This window comes from Struthio camelus, chromosome 4, assembly GCF_040807025.1.
Source record: "Struthio camelus isolate bStrCam1 chromosome 4, bStrCam1.hap1, whole genome shotgun sequence".
Classification (NCBI taxonomy): Eukaryota; Metazoa; Chordata; class Aves; order Struthioniformes; family Struthionidae; genus Struthio; species Struthio camelus.
Window position 1 is genome coordinate 80,566,337 of NC_090945.1, and position 11,965 is coordinate 80,578,301.

At 40.6% G+C, this 11,965-nt stretch overlaps 1 protein-coding gene across 10 annotated transcripts in view; it reads right to left on the reverse strand.

Moving 5' to 3' along the window:
- The window catches only part of POLR1A (RNA polymerase I subunit A), a 51,078-nt gene extending 39,165 nt beyond the window's left edge, over window positions 1–11,913 (reverse strand). For 8 of the 10 annotated variants that reach the window (XM_068943689.1, XM_068943687.1, XM_068943688.1 and 5 more), the window contains exons 1-12: window positions 11,774–11,906; window positions 10,831–11,035; window positions 9,128–9,277; window positions 8,923–9,030; window positions 7,920–8,005; window positions 7,703–7,812; window positions 5,632–5,718; window positions 4,813–4,915; window positions 4,192–4,354; window positions 2,128–2,301; window positions 1,787–1,909; window positions 713–940 (exon numbers count right to left, since the gene is read on the reverse strand). In XM_068943689.1, coding sequence (XP_068799790.1) covers window positions 713–940; window positions 1,787–1,909; window positions 2,128–2,301; window positions 4,192–4,354; window positions 4,813–4,915; window positions 5,632–5,718; window positions 7,703–7,812; window positions 7,920–8,005; window positions 8,923–9,030; window positions 9,128–9,277; window positions 10,831–11,035; window positions 11,774–11,850 — 1,614 coding nt within the window. In that variant the 5' untranslated portion in view covers window positions 11,851–11,906. Of the gene's footprint in view, window positions 1–712; window positions 941–1,786; window positions 1,910–2,127; window positions 2,302–4,191; window positions 4,355–4,812; window positions 4,916–5,631; window positions 5,719–7,702; window positions 7,813–7,919; window positions 8,006–8,922; window positions 9,031–9,127; window positions 9,278–10,830; window positions 11,036–11,358; window positions 11,411–11,773 lie in introns of all 10 variants that reach the window. The other 2 variants (XM_068943691.1, XM_068943690.1) reach the window with 2 other exon arrangements.
- Between the last annotated feature and the right edge of the window lie 52 nt (window positions 11,914–11,965).

Here is an 11,965-nt window from a genome sequence, read left to right on the forward strand (position 1 = left end):
GTCTGTATAAATATATGTCTATCAGCGTAGCTGTTCCTTGTTTCGCAGTCTGGAAAACGAGATGGTGAAGGGAAGACTGACCTTAGGTCATAGCACCAAAATACAGACCGTTCCTCCCTGGTCTGTGCCACTATCAGCACTGCCGATCCAGAAGGGAGGACTTAACTCCATACCTGCTCAGGGACACAAGTCACATCAGCTGCTTGTGTTCCCACTGTTCTACAAGCACACACAAGCCTTCAGGGCTACCATGAAAAAGCTGTTCCAAATACACAACATATTTAGTATTTCAAAAACAAGGGAAAATCTCACAAGATCGTCTGGGAAAAGGCGGAGGGGAGGGACACAAAAAACGTAAGATTATTAAAGCAACAATCTATCTTCCAAATATTGCTGCTAAGACTTGCCAAGAGTAGTCAGGTATGAAGAGAAAAAACTACTCAGCATCTTGGCAAGATGTATGCCACACACTGGACATAAAAAGAACAGTAAAATTCAGAAAGTGATCTATCTCAAAAGCGATATCAGAATTTTAAGAAGTATCAAGCATTTCTTCTCACACTTCCCCCAAACTTTTCTCAGCTACCTCCTAAAAGACAAGATAATCCTGCCACAGGAGTCTTTGTGAGCCGGCACACTGGAATCCCTAGCAAGGACAAGTTTTTTTTAAGCACAGGAGAGCTCTGACAAGTCAAGCCTTTGTAATACTCACAATCTTCAGTCCTGATTGAGGGGCACCTGAAGAAGGAGTAAGGAGCTGCTTAGCTATGGCTTCCCTCTGGGTCAGGCTGCTGGCGCTCAGCACTGTACGAGACCCATCTTCATTAATGACCATGGAGGCCCCAGGGTGAACCTTCGGGCCGTTTATGACGGCCTGCCTCAGCTCTTTGACATTCCAGGGAGTGACCGGCTGAGGGTAAGTCAATTTGGTAGCAAATACCTAGACAGGAGGGAAAAGAGGAAGAAATTAGTAGTTTTTCAACCTTAAAACAATACCGAGTCACTGAGAAAACAGGGTTACTTGTTAACTCATGCAACATAAACAGACATTACGTGAAGTTCTTTCTTAGATGCACCCCTGTCTCAACCAGTTGTCATGCTTAATAAATCCACCTCTGTTCTAAAATCCTCTACGATAAAAATAGAAACGATGTCTTTTTCATGGTTTTCATCTGCAGTTAGAGATGAAGACTCAATTAACAATTTTAAAAAGCAGCATGATTTTAGAATCTGCAAACAAACCGACAAAGATACGGGGGAAAAAAAATGCATGGTCACCATGCCCACTGTTCTCAGACAGGCAAGCAGAAAAAATGGTATTACAAGAAAAGCTCGAGTTCAGGCTTGGTGTCACCGCTGGAAGGTAGTAAAATTATTAGAGATGAATTTTTCTTAAAGGCTGTCACATAGCTGTTACAAGATACATTGTACAAAAGACTAAGAGAGAAACAGAATCTACCTGTAAAGTTTGTACTAATTCATAGTCCCAGGAAGCAAGCGCAGCTTCTCCTTTTCTTTTCAGCCTCTTTCCTAGATGTGGTGCTTAATATAATGGTATTTTATATAAGCAAGTATAATGGTTAGCATAACAGCATTTCCTGTTCTCCAAATCTCCTTCTTTACTAACACAGAGTGTTAACACAGAGCTACAGACACACTGGAGAGGTAAGAATTCTAATGAGACAGTAAACCTGAGGTTTTAAACTGCTCGCTCTGTAGCCAAAAACGCTAAACTATTTCAGTCCCCAGTTGTACTGAGCAGAAATAGTCCTTTATTTCTTCTTACCATGGGAATGCCAATCTCATTTGTACCAATGTACATATCGGGGCAAATAACTGATCGAGCCGCATAATCCACACGTTTTCCCATCATATGCTTGCGGAACAGACCTTCCTTTTTCTCTAACAGCTTTGAAAACAAAAGTTAAATTAATGATTATAATGCCAAACACACATGACAAGCATGAAGCATCAGATAGACTCTCAAGATATTAGTGAGGCACATCATGAAAATGCCTGCACATAAGCCCAAATATTTCACTTATTCTTTATTCTATCTATACTACTTTTTATAACTGTCTGTCATATACAAAGTTCAGGGAGTCTAAGGTTCTCCCTGCTACTCACCTGACGAATACCAGGGTACTTTTCTGTCATTAGCTTGTCCATATCGCTATCAAACACAATGTTGACGTGGGTCTGAAGACGAATCCAAGCGTTGTACAGCTTATCTGCTATGGTCTGTCCTGGAATCATTGCCAGGACAGAACGGTCCAGAGGTTCGTCAGATTCACCTGCCTCCTACAGAAACAGGAAATGGAAAATTAGACTTAAAGAAAAATACCCTCCATTCGCTTGGCTGGAATTTTAATATTAAACACCAAAAGAAACACAGGCCAATGTTTTGCACCTCACTAAAGACACTGAGTCAAAAAAAAAAAAAACCCACATACATATATGTATATAACAATCGTAACTTTTCAATCATTATAACCAAGACCCTCAGACTGGTCAGTTGTAAAGCTTTAGAAACTGACTTGGATAAAGAGATCTCCACAGATAACAGTTGCCTATTCCAATGGGATTTTAATAATGCTTGGTAAGTGACAGTCTTCTTTCCAAATTATCTTGCTGCTAATTAGCGGCTCTGTGCTAAGAATCACTGTGCTACTGGAAAGTCCTATTTTTAGATAAAAATAATATAACTCCAAGAGCCTATACTACTTACAACACTTGATTTCATAGTTCTAAAAGTCTGTATCCCAGGCATCTCCAAAACACATTAATGGTCTGTTACATCAAACCTTTTAAGAGTACATCTCCACCTAGTGGCTAAACTCAAAGCAACTAATATAACTAACTTAAAACGTTTACAAAATATTTTACACTTAAGGATGCAATCAAGCTCTGCTGAAACCAAGCTCCAGGATTGGAGAATCCCCAGTGACACAATCATGAACACATGTGAGAAGAGACATTCACTATGATTATGATTTATTTCTGCTCTGTAGGCTGTAAATTTTCTAACCTTTACTACAAAGTTTTGCCTTCAAGTTAGATACAGAGGTCTCTTCCCTGTAGAAGAACACATAGGAGTGAACCTGCTTGGCAGAAACACAAGGTTCCCTCCATATGTGCATAGCACCATGGAGATACACCTGATTACAGCCTCTAAAGGCTATTAGAAAAATATTAGACTTTGTAACAATGGAAAGAAAATACTTGGAACTTGGATGACAGTCCAAAACAAGGTATAACCACTATTCCAGGATTGGGGGGGGTGGGGGGGGGAAGGGGACAAAGAAACATAGGAATTACCATGCGAAAGCTGAGGATATCCTGACTGAAACCAGTTTACTTAGGTTCCTTTGCGCTTATGTTCTTAATGAGCGGGTTTCAAGGGCGAGAGATGAACTGCACAACTGCCTATGTGGATGTTTAATGTTCACGACATGCATCTCAATCGTGCTTTCAAAAGTACTCCCATCACTTGTTAAGAGAATTAACAGGAATGTATTTAGAGCTCCCTACGGTACGGTCAATTCCCTCTATAGGCTGTAACCTCAATTCACAGGCTAAACTCAGAACTTGATTCTTTTCTAGCTTCTTGCTTGCATGTCTTTGCGATACAGACACGAGAAAACAATACGGAGTCACAGCTCACATGATTGGTGATGACATATGTTATCATGTACCACTATATTACCCACTTGAACTGGTCAGTAGTGACCAAGCGCTGTTACCAGTTAATGCTATTTGTGAATTAATTGGTTCCATCTAGAAACTAATGCCAATGATAACGACCATCACAATCGGCTCCACTAAGCTTAGAAGAGAGTGGCCTTTCCCCTGCCGCCACCATTTTTCCTTGAGTGAAACACTGCAAAAAGTATTACTGCAATTGCTTCTGCTGCACATAGCTCATTCTCCAATATCAGAAGCCAATATTAGTTCTCAGATACAGTAATCGAACTGAAGAAATACAACTAGAAAACTCTGCATAAAACGTTTTTGCCTTTGCACCACACGAATGGAAAGCAGTACAAGCAAAAAAGCTGTGGAGAACAGCTCCGACTCCTGGGCATATATCCCAACAGCCCAGGCAGAAACTGTTCCCGTTTCAAGAGGGACCTACTTGAACTTTACCCAGATATCCAAAAAGGAAAGAATAACATAGCCAACAATTCTTACTGTTTGGATTTCATCTTCTGTGATTTTTATTGGTTGACATTGTTCTTTTGCCATGAAAACCAAGAGCTTCCGTATCATTTGGGCATCTTTCATGACAGCCTGCAAGTTCACGGTTTGTCCATTTGTGAACATCCGATCTCCCAGACGATTTATGGGACGATACCTACAGCAGATCAAAATTATTTTAGAAGCTTAAAGTCACCCTCCTCTCCCCAAAAAAAACAACAGGACCCTCCAACATTCTAATTCTTCAACGGCATGAAAAACAATCCTATGAACCAACAGAGCGTACTTAGAATGTCAAATGTCATACTGGAACAAGCATAAAAGAGGAATGATTTCTTAATGACAAATTTTACTGGTAACTGTACAATTATTTCAAATTATTACAGCATTTTATACTAGTACAAATTTTTCTCCAAAATAAGTATTTCAGTCCTATGTCAACTTCCTTTGAAGTTATACTGAAATTTATCAGCCATTACTGCTATGATTTTTAACACTTCACTGACACTTTAGCAGATCAGTATCTGTACTGTAGGAGTTTACATCCCCGACTTCTGCAAAGAGCATGCGCTAAAACTCATGATTCCTACAAAGCTTGTCAGGAAATTTAGTTACCTTGAAGGTGGAACCACGAGAAGATCTAAAAAAAACATATCTGGACTGAATCCTGCACTCTTATCAGTATCCATCCCAGGGAAAAGATAACGCAAAAAGAAACCTAAAAGGATACAATAGCAAAGACAAACTCATTAGGACTGCTTTTCTATGGGAATGCAAACTCACAGATGCATTCGGTGAATCAAGCCAAAGGTGTTTGCTGGGTGAAATACTAGAGAGCTTGGTTAAAAGAAAAACATATAGGACTTGATTTAAAAAAAAAAAAAACATCTAGCTTGGAAAGAATCGCCATTGTTCTTTTTGGTTAACCGCATGCTTTTTCAGAAATAATTCCGACTGTAAATATAGAGTATAGCAAAAGAAAAAAAGTAAAGCAGCAAAAAACAGTTCACAGCTACTGCTGTGTCTGATATATGACGCCCTTAAATTTTTCCTGACAGCTGCAGATCCATTCAGTGTACAGGGAACTCAAAATAAAAGACCACTAAAATACATTCTCACAGTCTTTAATCAATGTAACTGTTGGGAACAGCAGGCACAGCATCATATGAACATCATATTCTCTGTAAATAACAAAGAAGCTTTTTGGGGAGCCACAATTTGAGAAGAGCCAACTGGCAAATTAATTCACTGAATCCAGTTCTCTGTATTCACTAGCTACCAGTGCTCCTGTTATAAAATCTATTTTGCAGCTAGGAGCCTTTAAGGCAAAAGGCAAAGATTTGAAAAGACGTCCGTACGAGAACGAACGTTTGCAGACTCTGTCCGCTGAATGACACAAAGAAAATGAGATAGCATTGCTCTAACAAGAGTTACCTTCGTTCTTCCACAGAGACAGGATATACTCTTTGGCAGTCATTGGTGTCAGATATCCTCTCTTCCCTAATTGGGTTTCATCAATAGCTGAAAAATGAAAAAAATAATTAATTAACAAAATGTTATTTTAAAAGGGTTTTTTTGCTTAAAATAAGTGCTTCTAGCAAAGAGAAGAAAATGCATACCAAGTACGCTGGTTGACATCTACATTAAAATACCATTAAGGTGTCTGCTTTGGGGATAGGATATTAACTAAAAGGAGAACCTCCACAGTATGAAAAAAATAAGCCAAAATATACATGACAATTTGATAAAGGACTGAAACAGAACTCAGCTTCTAACATCTTAAGTGTATGCTTTATTTGATTAATAGTGAAACCGGACCCTTCTTCCAATCATAACATCCACTGACTGAAACAGAGATCAAGAGTCAACTGGCAGCTGGGGAAGACAGAAGTAGAATCGTCAAGTATTACCAGCAAGATCATGAAATACCCAATTGCCTGAGACAACAGCGAGAGGCAGCAATCCCTCTGTCTCTTAAGCTAAGAGATTGGGCTAGCTATGTTTTCGAGAGGAAATAAAACACAATACAGTTTTGCTACTGAAGAGGGGAAGAGAGCTTTTCTCTTCCAAAAAACGAGCCAGAACCTTTAGGTATCTATTTCCACCTCTGTTGCAGGTGAGCCCTTCATGCCCTGGGAAGCTGCACAGAGTACATCAATTCCAGAAAAAACAATACTCAAAAAAACCAATGATCTCAGATAAAGTTTCCTATCTTTCTTTTTGCTAAGGTCCAAAGATTCAGATTCTTCACGCCGAAACTTCAGTTCCCCGTTCCTTCACATAAGAAACCTTTCCATCTCAAACATGGAAGCGTCAAAGCCAAGGTTAGAAGTACTTCCCCCAAGATACCACATAAAATGAACAAACGTAGCATAGACTACGCAGAAATTACGTTACGCTCTGGCTCATCCCATTTCAGAAGATATAAGACTTCACTGCAATGGAAGTAATCAAGTGCTGTTACAGCCTCGGTCTTTGAATATTGGCAGGAGGAAGATACTTGTCTGTACTTCAGACGTGAACGTTCACAGCAACTCTGAGAACAAAATGCCCCTTTTTGAAGCTTTCTGTGTGGTTAAGGCAAGGTATTCTAAATCTGACAACTCATCTTACCCTCGGAAGCAACTAGTTTGATCGCTAGCATAACAAAACATCCCTGCAGAATTGGGACAGTCCTAAAGGGGCTCAAAAAAGGGTTAAAGTTGTAACCTACAGTTTCACAGAGTGAAGTCCTAGTCATCACTCAGAAGTAGTTTATACTGGGATATCCAGTCATCCTTGCCTTTGTTACAATACAATGCTAAAGCAGAGACCTGGCTTTTCCACTTGAAAACGCATCGCTGACATTGTGCTCTTCCAGGAGCAACTCAAAGATTTAATCTAGTACGTAAACCACCGACTAGCAAACACAATAAACTCCATTTCTAAATCTTTTCTAAGAATTAACTAATAAACAAATCCATTTAAATTCTACCTCGTCACGTAAAGGATTAAAAACACAACAAGAGGGGGGAAAAAAAGTTTCAAGAGACTCCAACACTACGTTAATTAGGTCTAGAAAGTGTTGCCAACTTTCTTTCCCATCTTTTCCTCTTTAAGAGGAAATTCTGCTGTCAGAGGTAGGACTAATTATTTTGCTCTTCAAGTGAGGTTGGCCATCTTCCTGCTAGTTCATTTTTGTGTAGCCTCCATAGTCTGAAAATCTAGAAGAGAGTCTGCTACCCCAAAAAATGCAGTATTCCAAAACCACATTATAGCTACGGTATTGCGCTTTTGTACTTCTTTGGCTGCCATACACAGAGACGCTCAGAGCTACAAAAGCACAGAAGGCTTGCAGAATAGAATAGAAGAATTCTATGGGATTGAATACTCTCCCAACGGATGGGCCTAGCCTTTTGTCTAATGTTTATATGAGAGTTGCAAGAGTACAATCACTGACAGGAGTCCATGCACCTTAAGTATAGGGAAAAAAGTGCAAACGTAGCTGAGAAGACAAATATTTTACCCGCTGGCTCTTCTAGGATGCCTTCTTCTCCTGACTTCTGATATACTGTGGAAGGATAGGTTACTGTCAGCTTGCTGTTATGCTCTTTTCGCACTAGTGATCTCCTAGATCTTAAAGGAAAGAAGGGAAGGTGGAGAAAAGTCAGTACAAAGGCTTGCAAAGTTCACTGTAATTAATTTCACACCATCTGTTTACTTCATCACGTAGTTAAACTTACTTGCAGTTTGGGCACTTCTTTGAAGTCATATGTGCTTTCCAGAACTGTGCTATCAGCTTATTCTTACATTCACATACATTTTTTACCTGACAAAGAAACACAGACTTCAAAATAACGGAAATAAAAAAAAATAATTAACGATCAACATGCCGATTACTAGAATTAATGCACTCATTTAAGCACTGATCCTCTACTGCTCTTCCGTCCTCCCCCGAGGTTTGCTGGAAACCTAAGGATTCCTTATCTCCCAACACTCAACCCCCGTCTTTTTCAATTAATTCCATAAGTCGTCTTTATTCCTCAAGTTAGTACCACATATTAGAGCTTCTCTCTAATGATGATTTAAGAGGCCAGAATATTGATTAAAGTCAATCTTCACTTTTGACTGGTCATCGATGTACTGTTTCTAAAGTGCTTCAGGTTAGTTCTGAAACAAGTAACTGAGAAATTAAACTTGACTTATAAGAAAATCTGCTTTAAGATGTCAGACCTTTAAATATCTTATTTTCTAGTATTTTCCTTTAACTAGCAATGTACATTAAGTTGCGTTTAAATAGAAATAAGAATTCAATTATAACCACTTAATTCTTTAAAACGTTAAAGTACGTAACTCTGTAAACCTGCTGGATGCATGAGTTCTCAAAAAACTGTTCTGCAGTTCACACCAGCTGATATACTGTACAAAGTCATCATCACTGGCAGACAGCTTACCGAGAGCAACATGAGACTATTTTAGATTGCATTTGCAATATCAAAGCACTTTTCTTAACAGAAAGCAAAGCGTAATTTCTGAAACCTAATAGTTACTCTAACGTCTTATGGCCCAGAAAAGAAAATCTTTTCAAGCTTAACTTTAGACATTTGACCTGTGAAGTCCTTCTTTAATAGAACAAGATTCAGGGCTCTGGAGTCCACACAGACAAATACAGATTTTTTTCTACACATTACTATTTTAAAAGGACATAAAATCCAAGTTCCTAGGAAGAGCACCGATTCTACTTACATTTGAACACTGATCTCCCAGTTGATGATTCTGTAATATTTCATGAACATGATGATTTAACTCTTCTTCTATTTCTAGACCTGTTGCATCTGCATTTTGCTCTACAAACTAAAAAAGAATACAAAAAGAATAAAAGAAATAGGGATAGCTCTAACACTACAGAGCCATCAACTCAAAAAGGAACGGAGAAAGACAGAGTACTTGCCCTGTTCAGGATAACTTCAAGATCATGGACTGCATGAAGCAACCCTCTCTCCAGAACCTTCAGCTGACTTAGCAGCAAGTGAACCACAGCTCTAGTACACGTGAGCATGTGACAATTTAAACAAGAACCTCGAATCAGAAGGTATAATTTCTGGAAAGGGAAGGAGAAAAAAAAGTAATTGTGGTAAGTTTATTGGTTGGCACAGTAAGCAAGTAGATAAATTTGTTTAAACTTAAGGAAAATGTTATTATAATCCAGAAGTTAGACTAATCATTAAATTTAATCATAAGGAATTGGGCTAAAAATAAAAATGAAGCTCACATACAAAGCATAATCTGCCAACAAACTATCTGCAGACTGTCTACCTATCAGTTATGGGGAGAAGCAGCAAAGCATGACACACCTACGGTCACTCTGGGACAAAGTCTACTCTTACACAGCGCTGTGAATAGGGCTTTCTACTAGCTTCTTCCATAAATGACTAGGTGATGTCCAAATCTCCAGACCAGTGACTTGAAACTGTCTGGACACATATACTATCATCTCAAAGTGAGGTACTTAGCCGAAATTAGTAGCCTAGGCAGGACCCTACTACTGTAAACAGAGAGACAGTCACCTCGAGAGGACAGCTCAGGGGCCTGTTACAGGCTGGATGAATTGGGCTCTGGAAATAGCCCTACTTCTCAGATTCTAGAAAGAGCTAGAAAGTACTAGTTAGGCTATACATCTCACTTTCAGAAGACTAAAATAAGGCAAATCCTTAGTGTCAGGAATCCTCTTATATTTAAGAGGTGAACCTTGGAAAAACACCTGCATGAAGCACTTGAGAAATGCTGTGCAGTTTAACGTGTCATCTGTAGCTTTCAAAACTGGCTTATAAAACCTGTCCTGAAGGACGTACACCAGCTCTGCTTTACATCACGTCTGTAGCATCCCATGCAAGTACGATGACTGTAAAACTACAAAAAGCATATATGTCTGTCTTATTTCCATGTGCTAGAAAACTTCTTACCAGCCTTTTCTTTTTTTTTTTTTTTTTAAATGAAAACTGTTGGATTTTCTCTACCTAGTTTAGCATTTTTCAATGCTCTACTGCTGTCAAACTTACAACACTGCGTTCTTCTATTTACTGAGCATATCTGCGTGTCACTCAGCATATTGCTGGGTCTTGGCTCTCACCCATATTGATCCAGTGTACTGAATAGTTATTCTGGAACAAGAGCCTGAAGAGAATACATAAACACAGATATTCCAAGCTTAAACAAGCCCTGAATGTCCAGGAAGGACTTAGAGATCCTAGAATAAAGGCTTGTGCTGTAGTTGCTCAGGTAAGCTCACAGGAGTAGTTTAAAGGAACCAATAGTTTTTACTGTCATCCGTTTAATCAAATCATGAAACACTGCAAGTTGGTCATATAGTTCAGATCAAAGTTTTCCCCCTCCTCATTTGTTAATGGTGAATGAAGTGATAGTTACAGCAAAGTATATGTTTTGAAAGAAAAATCGGAGGGGTCTATTTTTATTGAAATTTCATGGCACAATAAGCTTTTTCTGTTACATTCGCTTACAGGTATTACAGTGGAGCTACACTTAAACTAAGAGAAAAGACAGATCTCTATATCTTTAGCAATTTCAAAGACGCTGTAGCATAGCTTGAGCACCATCACCCGTTTCGTTAGCAAAGCAAAAAACGCATCTACTTACATCAAAAAACAGAGGGTTATAGACTGTCAGAGGTAGTTCTATGTGGCCAAAATGGCCAGGGCAGTTGCTGAAGTTCTGCATGCAAGTAGTACACACTTCTTTGGAGTCTGGAGGTCCCAAAGCCAAGTCATATAGTCCATTAACGGCTGGATTCCCCACACTATCCAAATACTGAGGATTTGTTATGGTTTTTACACTGAGTTTCCTGCAATTGAAGGAAAAAAAAAAAAAACAGTAGCAAGTCACACTTGAATATTACAATGAGCATTTATGTTTTATTTTTTTTTTTTTTTAAAACAGGAAGACATATTTTTCAGGGCACTTCATGAAATCAGCTGGAATTTCTGCATCATTAACTTTACTCATTCAATCACTCATATCACACTAAATATTTCTTTCAGGCCTTTAGCCAGTACGTTAAGAAGGCAAGTCGTTTTGTCTGCATGTCGGCTCGAGCAGGCGGGAGCGGGTAAAGACGGCGAGAACACCGAGACAGCTACAGCTGCACATCCTTGAGCACAACCATACCGACACTACGCAAACAGCGACAGCACTCTGGATCTCCAGGACACACGACCTGCTGGAGAAAAAGCCCTCACCAACACCTGCAATTCCTTAGGCTGGTGGGAGAACAGTACCCCCACCTCACAGATCCCTTCTTCCTCATCGCCCCCATCCAAGGGCCCCCTCTCAGGGGCTTCCCCGGCCCCACAGGCCCTTCCCCACCCTCAAGACCCCCCAGCTACCCCTGCCAGGCCCGGCTGGGCTGAGGGCCCCACACCGAGCCCGGCAGCTGGACTACACGTCCCAGCATGCCGCGGGCTGACAGCTCTGCCGAGGCCAGCCGGCAGGCGCGCGCGCGGCATGCCGGGAGTCGTAGTCCCTCCACAACCCTGAGCTACACGGGGAAACGGGCAAGCCACCGCCTGTCCCGGAGCCTCACCTGATCTCGTCGGCAGTGTACATCCCGAAGGAGACCCTCACCAGCCGCCGCCACGGCACCACCTTCGGCGGCCTCATGGCGAACGAGCGAGGCCTCGCCGGCCAACGCTTCAGCGAGGGCTGCTGCGCCACGGGCTGCACCACGCGGCTGCCGGCGGCGGGGCGGGGCGGGGCCGGGCCGGGCGATACCACT